A 21,306-nucleotide genomic window follows, 5' to 3' on the forward strand; every position below is an offset into this window, starting at 1 on the left:
GTAGTTACAGGAACACTTCCATTCAAATTTTCATCATACTGCAGGTTCCTTTTAGAAATGAAAAATGCACACTCCCATTGATCTAGTAGTCTATATCACATACTATATGTGGAACTTTGCAGAAGTGGATACTTCCCCATTTACAGCTGGTCTTCTGTATCCACGGATTCAAGCATCCAGGACTTGAAAATACTGAAAAATATATAAATTCCAAAAAGAAACCTTGATTTTTTCCATTTTACATAAGGGACATCATTTTACTATGCCACTGTATCTAATGGGACTTGAACATTCTTGATTTTTGGTATCTATGGAGGGTGCTGGAACCAAATCCCAGCAGATTTTAGAATCCATTTTATATAAGGGACACAATTTGATGATGTTGTTATATCTAATGGGACTTGAGCATATACAGATTTTAGTATCCACAATGGGTCCTGGAACCAAACCCCAGGAAATAAATAACAACAACAACAACAACGGCTCACTGTATTTCAATGGAAAGGCAGAATAAATACAATCCAAATGAACTGAAAGACTGTCCAGATAAAGCTAAAATTACACATCACTTTAAAGGAGAACACATATCTCCACAAAAGAGGATGAACTCATATTTTCACATGCTAGTTTATCTATAAAGTAAAAATGATAATTACTGTAATTTTAACAGAAATGCAATTTATCCAACCACTGTGGGGAACACCGTGACTACGTGACATGTTTCAGGTATTAATTGTTCACGGGCAACTTTAAAGCCCGCACTGCTCTTCCTTCTTAAGTTTATTTTTAATAATAAGGAATACACACCAATAGATTACTACTGTGTGACTTTTTCCAGAGGAAAAGTCCTCTGGAAATTACAACCTATGGCCATGTTACATGGAACTCTATGAAGCTGAAAAACAGAGTACAGCACTATTTAATTTAAACACAAGTCAATGGCATGGCCAAGTTTACTTCAGTAGCCATCTTCAGAGGAGGCTGTATGTAGGCAGGTGAAACATACAGTAGGGTGATACTTTTAAAATAATTTTTAAAAGTTGCCTTGAGTTCAGGATATTGTTCTCAAATCTCCCCCCCCCCCCCCAGCTTCAAGTATTCTAGGATTTCCTTCTAAATATCAGACAATATGGGGAGGGGGCATATCAGCCATGTGAAGGGTGTGATTAAAGGCAAATCCTTCACAATCCATAGAGCACATATTCCATCAGTGGTTGAAAAGGGAAACCTTTAGGGAGCAGCAGGAACTAAACAATGCTGGTAAGGTTTCTGTGACTTTCCAGCAAAGAGTAATTTGCTCTTTTATATTTCTTCAATGAAAAGTCATGCACTGCAGTCCCAAAACCTTTAAAACAAATGATTTTCTGGGCATCAGGCATTCAAGTTTCATCACCTACTATAAAATATTGACTCTCCTCATTTGTTCCCCTCCCCATACCATCTCCCTGACTCCTAACAGTAATTGACCCCCCCCCCCCCCCCGTTTCAGAGGCTTCCTTCTCAGAGGCCCATAATAGGATCTTACAAAGGACAGCTTAATCAGGACTTCGTTATTTAAAAAGTTAGCTCTGTTAAAAAAGAAAACAAAATTCAATGCAAACATATCCTAATACAAATGTAGTTTGTAAATACAACAGCCTTCAAACAAGCCAATCCAGAACATTCTATTTCTTATGTAACTAGCTTTCTGGGGGGGGGGGGGGTTTCAAACCAAAATTATTTATTAATATATATATATATATATTTAAAAACAAACAAACAAACAACTTATCATCAACAAGAGATGCTATGTATTTTGTCTTAATGTGCTTGCTTTAATCATGTACAGCTGACATTACCTTATCAACAGGGATCCCAAACTCTCATGCTTAATATTCTCAGCTGGAGTTTGTTTGTGAGTACAACTCCAACCTGACACATGCTTGGATACAAAATTAAACTCCTCCCCTCCCTTTATTCTTTGGATTTCAGAAGCAATCTCACCTGGCTATACAGCAAGCTTTGTTTTGATCCAATATGTTTGCAACTGCATTGAAATGCAAAGGCAGTCCTTGCGACATTGCAATGGCTTAAAGCACTAAAATCCAATTGAATGATCAAATATAGACTAGATCCAATTAAAAACAGAAGGAAACATTCAGGTTGGACATAGTCAAGAAGGGATCCTGACATATTCCCCTTCAGAATGGAGCCATGGTAAACAAGACCCTGTCTCTTGAATTCACTGAATTAATGCATATTACTGACAGGCATGTCAGCAGGACTTCCATGTCTGATCTGAGTCTCTGGGGCAGTTTATATACAGACAGTTCTTCAAGTAAACTGGTTGCAGGTCATTTAAAACTTTAAAGGTAATCACCAGATTGCCCTTCTGAGGTAAGATACATTTTAATATCTAACTCAAAACAATAAAAACTCCATAGAAAAAAAATCAACAACCCTGAAATCAAACCTGGAGACATACTAATCAGTTTTGATTTGGTCTCCCTGTTCACCAAAGTCCCCATAATGGACATCATGGCACTCATCTGACAATTTTTTCTAGAAAATCTCATAGACCTGTTCAAACATTGCCTCACCACAAGCTATTTCCAGTGGGACAATAGATTCTATGAGCAGAGAGATGATGTAGCCATGGGAAGCCCTCTGAGTCCCATGATAGCAAATTTTTACATGGAACATTTTTAAAAGGATATTATTTCTGAGTTGAAAACCTGGAAACAGCACCAAAAAAGCCCACAACTTGGTTCCGATAGGTGGATGACGCTTTCACCATTTGGAACCACAAAGAAGAACCATCAGAACAACATTCACCCTAACATCCAATTCATGATGGAAAAAGAAAAGGAAAGAACAGTGCCATTCTTGGATGTGCTGGTCATCTGCAAACCTAACCAATATTTCAAATATATTTTCTCTCAAATAAACTATATAGAAAATCTACACACATGGACAGATACCTATACAAGAACTCCAACTATCACCTAGGACAAAAAAGAAGCACAATAAAAATACTGGTAGACTGGACAAAAAGGATCTGTGAACCACACTTCCTGGAAAATGAACTGAAGCACCTTGACTGAGCTCTACAGGCTAATAGTTAGTCTAGCTCAGACATCAGAGGGGCTGCCAGACCCAGAAAACCCCATAGGAGTGAAGACAAACCACCATCCAAAGGGAAGGTATTTTTACTATACATCAAAGGAGTCACAGTCAGAACAGGGAAACTGATGAGGAAATACAACCTCCAAATGATGTACAGACCTAGTTTTTTGTGGGTTTTTAGGGCCATGTGGCCCCCAAAAACCCCACAAAAAACTATGGAGGCCAGATCTACAGACTGGCCAAGAAAACCTAACAAATGTATTCAGTGAAGGACAGGAGAGACCCTCTCACAGCTGCAAGGGTTTACTGCACACCATGCAGCTATGGACAAGTCTACATAGGGACCACCAAACGCAGTGTTCAAACAAATCACGAAACATGAGAGACACTGCAGACTGGGTCAGCCAAAAAAAATCAGCAGTAGCCGTATATGTTATATCTACACCATCCTGGGCAAAAATGCTATTTGAAAACACTGAAATTCTGGACCATGCCAACAACTATCAAGTCAGAAAGCTCAGGGCCATTGAAATCCACAAACACCTGGACAATTTCAACAGGAAAGAAGTAGCCCTTAAAGTAAACAAGTTTGGTTACCAGCCCTGAAAAACACCAAAATCAAGACCCAGCAGATGAAAACCACCCAGGGTCTGGCAGTTTTCTAGCAGACAATGGATAACTAATTAAAGAGACACCCTGAGGTCTTGCCATTCAGCAAAAGACCAACACACAGGTTAACATGTAAATCACTTCCTCTCAACCAAGGGTCACACAGTGTATATATACCCCACTCACTTCCATGCCAGCATACTCTGAAGAAGCCAGCCACAGATGCTGGTGAAATGTCAGGAATAAACTCTTCCAGAACATGGCCACATAGCCTGAAAAACCCACAAAAAACAACAGGAACTCAACTTGTGGGGAAATATTTTAAAGTTAATTAAATCTTGTGGCATGAAGCCTTTAGTATATCCTTCTGCCAGCCTAGGATTTTGTGACTTAGCTTGACAAAAGGTGCATTAACACTCCTATTCTAAGCAAACCCTTACATCTTCATTCATCAAATAAAAAGGTATTAAATCACTTCTCTTTCCAATGGGTTGAAAAATGCCCACACAGCAAATGAAGGTTCTACCTTATAATAAGGAAGGACAGCACACTAAATCATGGCAAAAAATGCTTGTTCCCCCAAAGGAGCGGGCAGTAGAGAAGGGGAAACACTTTGAAACAAAATTAAATGCACTAAAAGCAACAGTATAAAATGAAAATTGCTTGCCTACACACATAGTTGTCAGTAAAAATTAGAATTAACTAAGCAATGCAGCAGAATCACAGATGAAGTGCTTTTCCTTCACTGTATTTTAATGTTTTTATTGAGATCTGACTTGATGTTCTTCTGGCAACAGGTGGGGAAAATGCAACAGATAAATAATTCTACCCTTGGACCAAAAAGAGACAGCATGGTGTAATGGCTGGAGTGCTGGTCCAGGTTCAAATCCCCACTCAGCCATGAAGAACTACTGGCTGACCTTGGGGAAGTCACATTCTTTCAATCTCAGAGGAAGGAAACCCTCTGAAAAAATCTTGCCAAGATAAGTTTTAGGTTTGACATAAGTCAGAAACAACTTGAAGGCAGACATCACATTCTTCCTTAAGTTATATATTGCTTTAGTTAATTTTTGCTTTTATTTACACTGAAAGTCCCCTAGGCATCATACTGGGATAAAGGTGGCATAATAAATAAAGTTATTTCATTGCACTTTTCAGAGTACAAAGTGAAAAACTCATTAACCAGGCTCTGAACCACCAGAAGTGCATTGTAAGCCAAGTCCCAGAAATGCCACAGGCTTCTCATGTTGTTTTTAGGGCCAGGTTCGAGACCCATGGTTTTATCCTGTAAAATATGTGCCTTGTCCAAACAGGAACCCTACTAAAAGGACACCCTATTGGAGGGATGGGAATCATGTGGTTTTCTAAATACCACTGGACTACAACTCCCAGCATACCTCAATATTTGCTTAGTTAACTAGGGCTGATGAGATCTGCAGTTCAACAACACTGGGCCACCTATCCTACTCCCTACTAGGAGTTTCTTCTAACCAGTGTTTCATAACAGAAATGACTTGGCTCTAATCACCCAGAAAAGCTATCCCTGCTACAGTGTGTTTGAGCTATAGGTGGGTGTCCCATAAGTGGCTTCCAGCTTACGTGGAAGCCGCGCGATGGGAGAATGAATGGTGTGCGTGCCCATGGTGCACACACTCTTCCACGCTGCAAGCACGAGCCCCATTTAATTGAATGGGACTTGAGCTTACACACTATTCAGCTTACACGGGGGGGGGGGGGGGGGGGCGGAGCGTAAGCCAAGGGTGCACTGTACTTTGGAACCCATTTTTCATAAGATTTTTAAAGGCAAATATTCTGAACATTTTTCACACTTAGCAATAGCAAGTACATTTCTATACTGCTTATCAGTGCACTTAAGCACTCCCTACACAGTTTACAACGTGTAAGCTAATTGCCCCCAACAAGCTGGGTACTCATTTTAGCGATCCCAGAAAGATGCCAGGCTGAGTCAACTCTAAGCCCCTGGCTGGTATTGAACTCACAACCTTGTGGTTTGTGAGTGAGCTGCCGCAGTACAGGCATTTAACCACTGAACTCACCAGGACTCTTTGTACCTGGATCTGCTTTTGTTGGCTTAAAGCCATTACTATGTTCTTGCATGTATTGTAATCTACCCAAAACCTAAGGAGACTAATAATATATTCTACTGATCAGTGGGCAAGAAGGGACAAGCTATCCCCACAAGTTGTCCACTTCTGTAGTTGCAAAGGCAACCTGCCCTCAACAATTGTTTGTGCCCAAACCTATTCTAGGTGAAGCCACAGTTTAAATAACCGTGCAACCAACCTTATATGCATGGAAGAGTGCTTTATCCCACTCAGGTAGGTAAATAGCCATCTTCTGAATAGCATGGCAAACTTTTTTTTAAAAGGAGATTATCAAAAACTCTTTTTGATAGGGACAAAGTAGTTTTTCAAAGGAAAGAGGTCACAAAGGTACAAGTTTACTGGGCTAGGTAGAGAAACAGTATGATTATGCCTGATCCATTATGTCTTCTCTTCCTGGTGATTTATTACTCCCAAGTGCTCTGACTGGAGCTTCCACTTTAATTTCTAAAATTGGAGGTACAGCTCTTGGATGTATATAAGGCCACCATACACTGAATCAGAATATGGGTCTAGTTAGAACAGTAATGCCTACTTTGGCTGACTGTAGTTTTTGAGTGTCAGACAAGTTGCAACAGTAGTCGATGGCTTCCATGTCAGTGGAGAGGGCAATTTGCTTTCGGTTTTAGTCTGAACTGTAAAGGAGCAATCAAAGATGCTCAACCTTGAAGAGCCCTTTTACAGTCTGGTGCACAGTCATCATCCTACTGCAGTGGAAGCCACCATCCTTAGAGGTCCTTTGCAATCTTGCTACACAGGACATCATAAGAAATGATGCCAGGACAGGGATTGAACCTAGACCTTTTGCATTCAAATCATGTTCTCTACCAGTGAGGAATCTCTAAAGCACACATTCCTAAGCCATACCAAGAAATGCAAGACACTACATAATGCTATTAATGCCCTCGACATTAACAAATAAACTTTATTTTCATTATTCCAGCTCTCTCATAGCTTCCAAGTAACTTCATACTGTGTTCCTAACATCACTCTTTAATGAGCATCTGCAAAAGAAAAAGAAAAGTAAGGCATAAATGAAAGACATTTTCATGCTGCGGAAAGAAGTGGGCAATGAGGCGTGTAAAAGATGCATGGCATTTGAATCAGAATGCAAAAGGCTTGTTAATGACCACAGAAAAATATGGTTGCTTCTCTATTACCTAATGACATGCAATTTGACAAGTCAAATAAATCCACTGCTAACGTACTGTATTACATTTAAAACTGAATGCACTGTTTGCATTCCACTTCATTCAGTAATGTGTGCCAACAATGGAGCTGGACAAGTGGGAGGGAGGGAGAAGATGCCATCCTCTTAAAAATATTATCAAGACTTTACACGGTCATTCCCAGCAAAGAGCAATAATCCAGAAAAAGCAAAGCATCCTTCATTAAATTCAATGAGGCCCCAGTGCCTCTGTATTTAAGTCTCATCGATTTCAGTGCAACTCACGCAAACTGAATCTTGTCTAGATTATTCCAAAGAAATACTAACATCCTTTATGAGAGAATGATTAGCAGGAATGAAGAATGTTAATGCTGCTTAGAATGACCTCAAATGAACCAACCTACTTGGCTTAAACAGAATAGTAACAACAGCTGGACAGATATAAAGTCCCATATATTTTGGGCTTAAGCTCCTCCTACGAATGCAGTCAAGAAATCAGAAGTAGTCTAGGAATGGGAAGGGCAACTATGAAAGAATTGGATAAGATCCCAAAGTGCAAAGATATAACAACAACAACAGCAACAACAACAATATTTATTTCTTACCAGCCTTTACCTATGGGTTGTGGCAGGGAACAACAATTAACAGACACACCACATCAGTTAAAACACATCAATTAAAATACACATCAATTTAAAAGCACATGCATAAAATTTAAAAGGATACCCATATTAAAAGATATACATATATTAAAACAATCCACATTTAAAACAGCTTTATATACAACTGCGCACTAAAGTTAGAATCATCCAAGCCACTGTATTCTCGACCACCATGTATGGATGGGGGAGCTGGACAGTGAAGAAAGTGTGTAAAAAGAAAATTAACTCATTTGAGATGCAGCGCAAGAGAAGAGTGCTGAGGATACCATGGGCAGCTAAAAAGACAAACAAATGGGTCATTGAACAGATCAAGCCTGAACTCTCCCTGGAAGCCAAGATGGTCAAACTGAGGCTGGCCATTTCATGAGAAGGCATGACTTATTAGAAAAGACAACAATGCTGCAAAAGATAGAAGGTAGTAGAAAGAGAGGAAGACCACATGCCAGATGGACAGATTCAATCAGGGAGGTCAATCAGGCACCTAAGTAGGGCAGTGGAGGGCAGGGGATCTTGGAGATGTTTCATCCACAGGGTCACAGTTAGTCGGTGTTGACTTGAGGGATGTTAACAACAAACTTCAGGTGCATCATACTTCAATTAGGAAGTGGAAAAACAATTGTTTTTTGTGGGTTTTTCAGGTTATGTGGCCATGTTCTAGAATAGTTTCTACCTGACGTTTGCCAGCATCTGTGGCTGGCACCTTCCTCTTTCTCTGAAGATGCCAGCCACAGATGCTGGCAAAATGTCAGGTAGAAACTTATTCTAGAACATGGCCGCATAGCCCGAAAAACCAACAAAAAAAATATGGATGCCGGCCATGAAAGCCTTCGACTTCACACTGGAAAAACAATTTCTCCTATCTGCTCTTTTCAGAACTGATTAAGCATTATTAAGGGGAAAGCAACATGTGGCACATGAAATCCATGGCTGGATTGTGAGGACTGGACCAGAACAGCAGTGCTAGGAGTAGGGATGTTTAATCCTTGTGAACAATTTGCCTAATCAAAATTACACCTCACTTGTTACCACCTCACCATAGGGAAAGAGAAGACTGGTGCCTGTCTTTGGTCTGTTTAAAATCACCATTCCAAATTCTCCAAAGGCAAGCCAGCAAAAGCTTCCAGCTAGGTGGATATTGGTTGGGGAACGACAAGAAAGACCGAGATAATCTAATCCGTCCTGAAGGGAAAACTATTATTTCTAGTACATATCAGATTCACATCTGTTAGTTCAGAAGTTTGTTATGCTCAGTTTTCATATTAGTCTACAATTATTTTTAAATCACAATAATGTGTATTTAGATATTTACTTTCAGGTGCATTTCTCAGACAGTATACATTTCAGATGTATTTTCTCTCAAATAAACTTATTTTTCTAAAATACATCTCCTCTCCCCTGGTTTTTAACATATTATGTGTTTGGATATATATATATACTTCAAACAACACTTATCTTTTATTTTCCTCCCTCCATTTTACCTTTATTATGCTAGATAATCACAAAAGCCACCTGTTATATTGCAGAATACGTTACAGTTTTAGGAAAATAAATCTTAAGAATTTGTCAAGTCCAAAAGAAAAAATAATAGAGGTAAAAATGTTTTTTAAAAGGCCAAATCGCATTACTTTGACATTCATGACAGTTGAAAACTAAGCAAATGGCAGAAATATTTAATGATACCTTCCTTCAGGATTCTGAGCACTGTCAGAGATATCTTGAAAACAGAAAGCCCAAAGACCTTGAATTCATATACACAAAATATAACGGTTCTGATGTTCACCTTCCATTATTGTACATTCGTTGCATTGGACAGAAGTGATTCGTTGGTCAGAAGTAAACAAGCTTAAGAAAAGCAACATGAATAAGAAATGCTTATTCCATATTCATAAAACAACAGTGTGTTTGAACTGAGGCATGGCTTTAGAAAACAAAACAAAACAAAACAAATTAAGCTTGTCATCAATTATTCCATTCATGTGAGCTAACAACTGCCAATAGCTACTGTTTTAGTGTGCTGGAAAAAAAATCAATGTCAGTCAATATAACTGCCTCTGAATATGACAAGTAAACACTTATTAATAAACAGCTGATTTCATTAAACCTCTGATGTTATTATTGAACATATCAGAACATAATCTTAATATTATAAATAGAAACTTCTGTTTCAGTGAAAAGAAGAAATCACATTTCCCATTTTTAAATTTAAAACTATTTTATGTTAATTGTATAGAAAATAGTTTATTTTAAAAATACTACAAAATAGTAATTTGGAATATGTCATTTCTATTTTTGGTAGAAAGATAGATTATAAATTAAATATATTAACACCTTTTTTCTCTGGAGTATTCAATCTTTTGATTCTTTGGAAAGGTGATATATAAATAAAAAATTATTATTACTATTATTATTATTTAAAATGTTTCCATATATGCTCATCTAACATATATATCAATAACTTTCACATATTCATATTATGAAGCTGTCTCAAATTCTCAAAAGTTTTGGAGATTTTATTTTGCTTCTTAGTAGGGAATATTCAAGAGTTACACAGACTCCAGTCTGAACCACTCTTGCTTTTTATGGTCTACTCTTTGAACATGTAAATGTTGTCCCTTTAAACCCCTCAAACTCCTCTACCCAGTTTCCAGATTTCCAATCCAGTTAAGTGTGAATGCTGTGTCTTTTTGAATTGTTATCTGGTGTCTGATTATACTCTTGCATATTTCTTAATAAAACTTTCTCAATTCACCCATTCCTGGAGTCCTCCTCAATTATTACAGATACACAGAGGTGCCAACAGTCCTAAGGCTACCCAGCCTCGTGAAAAATTTAAGGTAATTCTCCTAACATTTAAAGTGAAGCTGGTGGTTGGGAGGGACCCCCAAGCCCCCCCCCCCCACCTTTCTCTCTAGAACATTCTCTTCAGAAAGGGGGAAATTATGAGAATTTAGGAGCTGTTATCTACTGAGTTAGGTTCCTATGCTGCAAAGTGGTTGCTTTTAACTGTATGTTTAATAGCATAATGCTAAGCAGGTCTACTCAAGAGGTATGAACAGTTCAGACATCACTGATTATTCCAGACATCCCAGAGTTCAGCAGTGTTAACTCTCAGGTTCAGCATGAAAAGGAATGTTGTCTACCTTTATTATTGACATGTTATAATTGCTTTACTTATTATTTATTTTGATTTCAGTAAGGCCTTTGACAAGGTTCCCCATGACATTCTTGCAAACAAGCTTGTAAAATGTGGGCTAGACAAGGTAACTGTTACATGGATTTGAAATTGGTTGACCGGCCGAACCCAAAGGGTGCTCAATAATGGCTCCTTTTCATCCTGGAAAGAAGTGACCAGTGGGGTCCCACAGGGCTCTGTCCTGGGCCCAGTGCTATTCAATTTCTTCATCAATGACTTGCGTGACAGAATTGGGGGCATACTTTAACAACTTTGCAGATGATACCAAATTATGAGGAATAGCTAATACTCCAGAGGACAGGATTAAAATTCAGAATGACCTGAAAAGACCAGAAAGCTGGGCCAAAACTAACAAAATCAAATTCAATGCAGAGAAATGTAAGGTACTACACTTAGGGTGGAAAAATGAAGTAGACAGATATAGGATAGGGGACACCTGGCTCAATGAAACTACCTGTGAAAGGGATCTAGGAGTTCAAGTAGACCACAAGTTGAACATGAGTCAACAGTGCGATGTAGCAGCTAAAAAGGCCAATGCAATTTTAGGCTGCATCAATAAAAGAATAGTGTCTAGATCAAGAGAAGTAATGGTGCCACTATATTCTGCTTTGGTCAGGCCCCACCTGGAATATTGTGTCCAGTTCTGGGCACCACAATTTAAAAAGGACAATTAGAAACTGGAGCGTGTCCAAAGGAGAGCGACTAAAATGGTGAAGGGCCTGGAAACCATGTCCTATGAGGAACAACTTAGGGAGCTGGGGATGTTTAGCCTGGAGAAGAGAAGGTTAAGAGGTGATATGATAGCCCTCTTTAAATATTTGAAGGGATGTCATATTAAGGAGGGAGCAAGATTATTTTCTGCTGCTCCAGAGAGCAGGACCCGAAACAATGGATGCAAGCTACAGGAAAAGAGATTCCACCTCAAGATTAGGAGGAACTTCCTGACAGTAAGGGCTGTTCCACAGTGGAGCATACTCCCTCGGAGTGTAGTGCTGTCTCCTTCCCTGGAGGTCTTTAAACAGAGGCTTCATGGCCATCTGTCGGCGATGCTTTGATTGAGAGTTCCTGCATGGCAGGGGGTTGGACTGGATGGCTCTTGTGGTCTCTTCCAACTCTACAATTCTATGATTCTGTGATTCTATTTTATTACCTGCTTTCAAAATTTTATTACCCAAGAGATGGGTCTTGTTTTATAGACATAAAGAAACATACTCTCAGAATATAACTGTCTACAGCAGATTTGGCTTTGTCGTTAAGAATTTAATATTGAAACACATAAAACAAATAGCTTTGATGAAGCACTGACAGTATCCAGCTTTCACCCAAGATCATGCACTTGTGAACAGCAGACACTCACTGACATGCTTGCCACTAGACGAACTACAGCATGGGTGCAACAGCAATATGTAGGGCTGTTTCCCTGTTGACCTCTCTACCTTATCTTACAGAAGGAAGGAGAAAGGGCAGGTTAATCATCTGCAAACAGGGCCTCCAAGAGAAACTGGCAAGGGAAAACAACATTGCTTTCATATACATGTGGTGGGGTGAGGGGTCTCCTCTCAAAATGTCCAAATGGACATTGATTAACACTTTCCAATAAAGATAATCATATAACATGGAATTTTAAAGTTGTGGTTTTCTCTTCTTTGTGCAAAAATACAGTTATGATAAAATATGAACAAAGCAGAGAGCTTTTGGTGTATCATTATGAAAGCATAATTGAACATGGTGGCTAATCTCAGGCAATAATCTTTGAGAATTCCTGGAGACTATGAGAAGTCCCAGCAGACTGGAGGGGGGGGGAGCAAATGTTGTCCCCATCTTCAAAAAGGGAAAAGAGGACTCAAATAATTACTGTTTAGTCAGCCTAACATTAATACCAGGAAAGATGCTAGAGCAGATCATAAACCAGTCTGTAATACTTAGGGACAAAACAGTCTGCCCCTTTGTGCTGCCTTCCAGGCGGCTTGAGAGCATGGCGTTTACACAGCACATGCTCCCAAGCCGCTCAGAAGCCACTTGGCTGTTTATACCGGGGGGGGGGGGGAGGCTGCATGATGCTCTGGTGGTGCGGTGTTTACATGCCACATGCTACTGGAGTGAAGAGCCCTGGTGGTGCAGTGGTTAAGTGCCTGTACTGTAGCCATTCACTCAAAACCATAAGGTTGTGAGTTCAATATTAGCGAAAGGGCTCAAGCTTGACTCAGGCTTGCATCCGTCTGAGGTTGCTAAAATGAACACCCAGATTGTTGGGGGCAATTAGCTTACAGTTGCAAAGCATGTAGACACTGTTAGTTCAGTGTGAAGCAGTATATAAATGAAGCTGTTTGTGTCATAAGGCCAGCTTCCAGCTACGGTGCAGATGGAAAAGCCAGCTTTTTGCCACCCGAAAAAAGAGCAGGTATTTGCTGCTTTTTCAGGTGGTTTCAAGACAGATTGGGGCTGTGGCGTGCAGTTGCCACAGCCCCAATCAGGCTTCAGAAGGGGCGAATTCAAGCCACCCCTTCTGCTAGTCTATTTCACCCCTTAGAAAGGAATGTTGTAATCATTAAAAGTCAACATGGTGTTCTCAAAACAAGCCATGCCAGATTAATCTGATCTCTTTTTCTGGTAAGAGTTACATACTTGGTACAAGAGGGGGATGCTGTGGATGTAGCATACCTTGATTTCAGTATGGCATTTGACAAGTTCCCCCATGTTATACTTGCAAACAAGCTAGTAAAACCCAACGATTGCTCACCAATGGCTCTTCCTCACTGGGTGATGCCTGATTTGACAACAGTACATGCAAAAGGGATCTAGGAGTCTTAGTAGACCACAAACTAAACATGAGTGAACAGTGTGATGCAGCAGTTATAAAAGCTAGAATGATCCTAGGCAGCATCAACAGGAGTGTAGTGTCTAGATCAGTAGTGGCAAACATTTTAGGGGCTGAGTGCCCGAACTAAAAGGTCTTCCGGCACCGGATGTTACCCGGTGTCAAGGGCAGGACCATACACCCTCTGGATGTGGGACCTCCGTCCTCCGGGAGTGGGACTTCTTCCCACCACCCTCCTGGGCCTTCAGTTGCCTCTCGAGAGAAGAAGAACAGGTGTGCATCTCTTCCTCCTGCTCTCCTGTGTGATCCCTGGCCTTCAGCTGCCTCCGGAGAGGCTGGGGAGCATTGGGAAGGAGAACTGGTGCGCGTCTCTTACTTCCCCCACACTGTCTCCAGCCTTCAGCTGCTTCTGGAGAGGCAATTAAAGGCAGGGAAGGGTTGGGAAGCAGGAGAAATAGGCGGGCACTTCTTCCTCCTCTTCCCTCTGTCGCATGCCAGGGGAAATGACATTACGTGCCAGCTCTGGGACACTTGCCATAGGTTTGCCATCTTTCTTCTGTTTTGGTCAGAATACTATGCCCACTTTTGAGCACTACAATTCAAGAGGCAAGCTGGAGTGTTTCTAGAGAAGGACAAATAAAATGGTGAATGGCCTAGAAACTGTGCTGTATGAGGAGTGATTCAGAGAGCTGGGTATGTTTAGCCTAGGGAAGAGAAGGTTAAGGGGTGACAGGATAGCCATGTTTAAATATTTGAAGTGATATCATATTGAAGATGGAGCAAGCTTGTTTTCTGCTGCTCCATACACTAGGAATGGAGCAATGAATTCAAGCTATAGGAAAAGAGATTCCACCTAAACTTTAGGAAGAATGTCCTCCAGAAAGAGCTGTTTCACAATGTGTATTCCTGCATGGCAGGAGGTTGGACTGGATGGTCCTTGTGGTCTCTTCCAACTCTGTGATTCTATGATTCTGTCTGAATATGACCACAGTGTGATTCTATGATTCTGTCTGAATATGACCACAGGTAAACTTTCATAAATGCTTTATTTCCTATACACCAAATAATGTACTTTATACAAAGCAACAATATGCCTAATCAGCTAACGCAGTGGTTCCCAACCTTTGTTGGGCCGCGACCCCCAGTGGGGAGGAAAGTCCCACCCGTGGCCTGCCTGATTGGTTGGGAGGCCGGGAAGGTGCGGGACTTTCGGCCACCTACAATCCCCAGCAGGCTTTGCGGCCGGAAGTCCCGCCCCTTCCTGGCCTCCCAACCAATTAGGGAGGCCGCCAAGGGAAAAGGGGCGGGACTTCTGGCCGCAAAGCCCGCTGGGGCTTGCAGTCCCGTCCCCTTCTCCCCGTGGTAGTCTGGCAGCCACGGGGAGAAGAGGAGGAGGTGGCCCCCACCCGCCCCTTCCTCCTCCCGGGTGCTGCATCCGCAGGAAGGAAGGGAGAAGGAGGAGGCAGCCCCCACCCGTCCCTTCCTCCTTGCGCGTGCCTGTGCCAACACCAGCACTCACAGGGAGAAGGGAAAGGAGGGAGCACCGCCACCTTCCCCTTTTCCCCCACGCGGTGCCTGCTCCAACGCCCGCACCCACAGGGAGGCGGGGGGATTCCCAACCTGGCGACCCTCGAGAAGGGGTCGCAACCCCCAGGTTGGGAACCCCTGAACTAATGCAATGGAAGAAAGCTATGAGGTTGTTGTTGTTTCTTTGAGGGAAGGGGCCATTAGAAACTCATGGGCCCCTAGACAAATGATCCAGCAGAATCACCTCTAGGCCCTATCGTCAAGTACAAGTGTGTCAAATGGGAGGAGTAGGTCAGCTCTAGACAGTAATTCCCAGAATCCCCAAAGCTGTTAGGATATTCTGAGAACTGAAGTGCAAGACGTTACTTTCCCAATATTTGCAGTTTGCACCTACCATATATCAGAACTACTTATCAACATATTATCATAGAATGCCTAATGAGAGGTTTAAAAGAGACTTTAGCTGAGTAATGGAACACAGTTACATGATCTTTGAGGTACAGCTCCACAGAGAAAGTTTTGAGGAGGATATGAACAAAGGAGGAATAGTGGCACCAGATAAGGCTCAGGAGAGCAGTTCAAATGAGACAGCAATGCAGGGAGAGGGACAGATGAAATCCTTTGAGGTTGCAGAAGACCATGGGACACTGGAAATCTGAAGAGGTCCTAAAGCTAAAGGCAAGGAGGTTCTGGGGGGGTGAAAACCATGTAGGGCTTTGAAGTTAAGTACAGGGGCATTTCCTACATCTAGGAACTGACTGGAAGTGGGCATAGGAATGTTAAAGTGTAGGTTGGAAATCACACCTTATGTGTTGGTGCTTCATGATGTTGCATCTCCTGCCATTAAAGGGATAAGAGAGGAAGAAAAAAATATTTACTTCAGAAGGCAATACAGAACAGAAAGGGGATGGGAGCAGATAAATAGGAGGTAGCAGCAGTGGCAGCGCGGTACAGTGATTTCAGTGTTGAACCGAGAGACTGGAGACCAAAGTTCAAATCACCACTCAGCCATGGATGGCCTTGGGCAAGTCACATTCTCTCAGCCTCAGAAGTAAGTAAAGAAAAACCTCCCCCTGAAAAAAAAAATCTTGTCAAAAAAAACCCACACACACACGATAGAGTTGCCGTAAGTTGAAAATGACTAGAAGGCACACAACAACAACAAAATGGAAGAACTGGAAGAAAAACAGGCAGAGCTTAAAACAGCCATGCCAATATGTCTTTAGCCATTACATCTCAATAGTTCATTCGAAGCTTTAAACTGCATGGCAGGAAAGGCGATTATGAATAAAAGGAATTTTGTAATTTTTATTCTAAAACCTTGTATAACTGAAGCATGGCTGTGTTTAATAGGAGACTGATCACCTGAAATTTATCCTTGGAAATCCCAATTTAATCCCCCTCCCCGCTTTCCCAATGTTCCTCATAATTTACTGCAACAAAAAGAAAAAGGTGAAAGCTAAAATTATCCCTCTGGTGGCCTGTTGGCATGGAAGCAACATCACCCATGGCCACAGCAATGCCAGAAGGGTAAAAGCTTAAAAATCAGTCACACCACAGGGCCAAGGGACATGCCGCTTGAAGTGCCTCATTTAAAGAGAATCACAAACTGAAATGAAAAAGAAAAACCAGAGAACAATAGTGGGTGTGCAGAGAGACACCATCAAAGCAAGGGACATTAATATATATATATTTAAAAGGATGATGGCAATAATTTCTGTCCGATTTGAAATCTACAATAGAGAAAGCCACAGGCACCAATTGTACCTACCAGTCAAGTCCTGACAGTCTTATTAGCAAAGTGCCCAAGGGCAGCCTGGTTTTTAGCAGGGCACTTATTTTACAAGGATTGTATGTGCGTGCATGTGTGGAGGGGGAAGTTTAACTTGTCCAGTGGGAGACTTTAAAAAAGATGCATTCTGAAAAGCAGCAGGGAAGCAAGAACTGAGAAAGTGAGGTGGGAAAAAAATTGCAAAGAATAAAAGGGAACAAAAGGCAAAGTCAAGGAACCAGAAGTGCTTTTCAGTCTTGGAAAAAAGAAGACAATTCTTTCTATGGGAGAAAAAGCATAGAAAAGTGAAATGGATACTATCAAATAAAAGAGAGTTGAGAAAACAGTAAAACAAAAGAACATGTAAAAGGAAAACAATTATTTCTTAAAATTAAGGGAAGGTTTTTTTTTCTTTTAAAAAAATGCACAACACACATAAATCTTGGAGGGGGGGGATCCCACCCCACAACTATTTTATTATTTTATCACTGTCTAGCAGGGTCAGAAACTGAATCCAACATTTTGAGGTAGTGATATTACAAAGGGTGCACAAACTGTGGAAGCCCTGTGTTGTAGTGATCATCTGAACAAAGATCTTAAGAGCCCAGGCTGACTCATATGGGGAAGATAAAGACAGACTAGTGAAATGGGTTGGAGTATGCATCAAGAAGGGCAATGGTCTACAAGTCTACACAGATCTAACTGGTAGATTTGATCATGGAGCCCTTAAAATAAAAGTTAACCAGCTGCATGAGATTGAACAGATGAGACTTGTTACAGCCTCAGCGTCAGAAAATGCTTTTCAAGCTATGTCCCCAGTTTACTTTTAAAGACACACACATATTCTTGCCTTTATTAAGACAACACATAATCACGTTAAAAAAGCTTCAGTACCGAGCCAACAGGTTTTTTTTACCTTGGGATCCGCAGTGAGCAATTTGAATGCTTGATACACTTGTGCTTCCTTCACGCCTCCACCAAGATCCAGGAAATTGGCAGGCTTCCCACCATTAAGGGAAATTATATCACAGGTTGCCATAGCAAGCCCAGCGCCATTGACTGTAATTAAGAGAGTCAGATGGTTGTATTTTTAAAAGGTAAAAGGCAGACTTGTATGCATGTAGATTAAATGTGCCAATGCCATAAGGGATTGTTAAATAATAATAATAATAATAATAATAATAATAATAATAATAATAAAGCAAAGAAAGGTGGTGGTGAGGAAGAAATAAGGAGAAAGATATGGTTGTTAGGAGAGACAAGATACAACGTACCAAATTATGCCTGCTTGCAAGTCCAGTGCCTGCTTGCAAGTCCAAAGGAACACACATTTGCTGAAAAGTACCTTAGTTCATTGAGTGAAATTCAGAAAAAATCACTGTTGAATGTAAGCAATAAAGAGTAGCATAAGGAAAGAAACCATCCTGTATTGATGATGTTTATTTCAACAGGGTCTGGGCTCATGCATAATAACCCTGAGAGTTCTTTTTCTTACAGCTTCAGCACAGACTTTTGATAAAGAAACTGATATGCCACCTTTCTGATCTTTACTGCACTTGCCTTCTATCTCAAAGTGTGAAACAAAATGAGTAAGAGCATGCAATAGCAGATTTGGCTGGTACAGTGGTTTTCAAAGATATGTACAATTTGTAAGGAGGAATCAGATGTAACATCATGTGCGAAGCAGGAGCAACTCTATATAAAAAAGAAAATCCTTTCACATGCCAATCACCTGGAATCAAAGTAGCAGAGGAGGATACAATTTAAAATAGGTAGATCATCATCATGCCCTCCAATTGCCAGCTCAGCTGGTCTTGTGCCTACTATTTCTGAAGACAAACTGAACCAGTAAATAATGGCTGTGGTTTCTACATGTTTGAAGGACGTCTTAGGTAAGCAAAAGCACATCCATTTGGAAAGGAAAGGAAAAAGGAATTTTGGAAACAAGCAAGCATATAAACAACTTAAATCATTCTGTAAGCTTCCAACACATCAACAAAATATTGTGGGCATACAAATATAAAAGTTTAACAATAACAGCTCATGGTCTGAAAAGGAAACTATTGGGTTCACAATGAACAGTAAGACACAATCTGTTATCCATGGATATATTTTCCCCATTTATTAATTTTAAAATATTTATATACTTCTCTTCACTGGGACCAGTTTCAAGGGCAGTTAACCTAATTCAAATATTAGCATGAAAAAGATGCAGAATAAAACATGAAGTAGTTGAATAAAAAGCAAAAAGGAAAAAAAAAAAAGCAGCCTGGTTATAACATGTAAAACATTTAAGAGCTTAAAAGAAAGCAATATGGATGAAAGTTAGGGAGGATACTTAATATACAGGGTGCCGCTGGTAAAAAGGCCCTGACTCTGATTGCCACTGGTTTCACTTCTGAACAGAGAGAATAGACTCAGGTGGAGAAGTGGGATTGAAAGGAAAATGGTATAGAACAGAAGAAGTGGAATGTTAAAGTGTTGGATGGGGACCTCATACATCCTGATTCGAGTCTTTTTTCAGCATTGAAAGTCTCTGAATTCCCTTGGGCCAGTCACTCTCTCTTACCCTGACTTATCTAACAGTGTTGTTAGAAGGATAAAGTGGGGAAGGAGAGGAACCATATAAGCTACCTTGAGTTCACTGGAACCATAACTGGATAGAAATGGAACCAATAAGTAAAGACATCACAAATAAATCACTCCTTATTTTTTCTATGGCCCATAGCTCCTTTTCATTGGCCAGGAGGGGAAGAGGGTTCCAAAGAAAACAGAAGTCAGGAAATAGCTTTGTCCTAGCCATGTGACTTGTATGAATAAAATGAACATGACGACACAGGCTGTGGATTTAGCTTTGCTCCCCTTTCCGCTCCTTGCTTAAGCTGTGCCACTCCATCTATAGCTGCTGTTATCACATTCAGCAGAACATCTGGAGCAATGGATTGAAAGTGCAAGAAAAGAGATTCCACTCAACATTAGGAGGAACTTTTTGACAGTAAGAGCTGTTCGACAGTGGAACACACTCCCTCGGAGTGTGGGAGTCTCCTTCTTTGGAGGTTTTTCAACAGAGGCTGGGTGGCCATCTGTTGGGGGTGCTATGATTGTGAGTTCTTGCATGGCGGGGGGGGGGGGCTTGGACTGAATGGCCCTTGTGGTTTCTTCCAACTTTATTATTCTATTATTCTATCTGAAACAGGGTGCATCTTGTGCTCTTTGATGAACACACATCTTTGAGAACCTTCTCACTGGCTGAAAGGGGAAACAAAGAGGGTGGGCATCACTGAAGGTTTGATCCATGAAACACCTGGCTTTCTGAAAAAGGACTGGTCTTTTTGCTGCCTTCTTCTCGACTGGTAGAAAGTGACTAGGGAAACAGTGAGAAAAAGTCAAGGCATACTGAAGTGGAGAAAAAAACCACAGTAATTGGATGCCCAGGAAAATTTAGGGTGGTGGGGATAGCACAGGACCTCTTGTCCAAGACTTTTTCAAGCCTAGCAGTGCCGCTGATTATACAGCACATTGGGAGAAAAGTAAAAAAGGTGTGCCTCTAAAATCCCAAACAATGTCACAAGGTATCTGTTCCCGGCTGGTTCAACATGACTGCTCCTCTCTCAGGGTCACCAGAGGCCCTCCTTTTCCAGGACATGTCCTCCATTTCAACATTCTGTTCAGAAGGAATTCCAAAATGTTTTTCATTATGAGCATGACTAAGAAGCATGAATTTATCTTTATATGAGGTTTTTAAGCATTTATTTTGAAATGACCAACATTTTTTCTTGAATGTCCGACATTTAATTGTGCCCTGTCCCCTCTGCAATTTTTGTTGCAGAGATCACTTGTATTGTATAGATCCAGGATGGGCAGCTTGTGACACTCCAGTGTTGTTGGATCTGGCCATGGTGGTACAAGCTTTGGTTACATCTGTTTGGATTGTGTAACATGCTGATCATGGGGCTGGCTCTGAAAAATGCTCAGAAACTTCAGTTGGTCTAAAGAGCTGCAGCCAGGGTGCTAACTGGGGCTGGCTACAGGGAGAGCACAATTCCCTTGCTGCAACAGCTCCAATGGCTGCTGATCAGCTTCCAGGAACAATTCAAAGTACTGATTTTGACGTTTAAAGACCTACGGTATATGGCTCGGGTCCAAGTTATCTGAAGGACTGTATCTCCCTTTATGAGCCCAATGGAGATCTAAGACCATCTGGACAGGGACATGTCTCTGTCCCATTATTCTCTCAGGTTCATGGAGCAAGGGAGAGGGCCTTCTTGGTGGCTGCTTCCAGGCTCTGGAAGTCCCTCCCTAGAGAGACCAGGATGGCTCCATGCCTGCT

At 41.0% G+C, this 21,306-nt stretch overlaps 1 protein-coding gene across 1 annotated transcript in view; it reads right to left on the reverse strand.

Annotated features, from left to right (window-relative positions):
* The window catches only part of LOC149321303 (succinate--CoA ligase [GDP-forming] subunit beta, mitochondrial), a 279,860-nt gene that overhangs the window by 79,883 nt on the left and 178,671 nt on the right, over positions 1-21,306 (reverse strand). The window contains exon 9 of the mRNA XM_089519254.1: positions 17,893-18,035. Within this exon, the coding sequence (XP_089375380.1) occupies positions 17,893-18,035 (143 nt within the window). The remainder of the gene's footprint in view (positions 1-17,892; positions 18,036-21,306) is intronic.

The sequence above is a fragment of the Sceloporus occidentalis genome, unplaced genomic scaffold, assembly GCF_023333645.1.
Source record: "Sceloporus occidentalis isolate IW3139 unplaced genomic scaffold, rSceOcc1.0.p SCAF_1, whole genome shotgun sequence".
NCBI classification, from domain to species: Eukaryota; Metazoa; Chordata; class Lepidosauria; order Squamata; family Phrynosomatidae; genus Sceloporus; species Sceloporus occidentalis.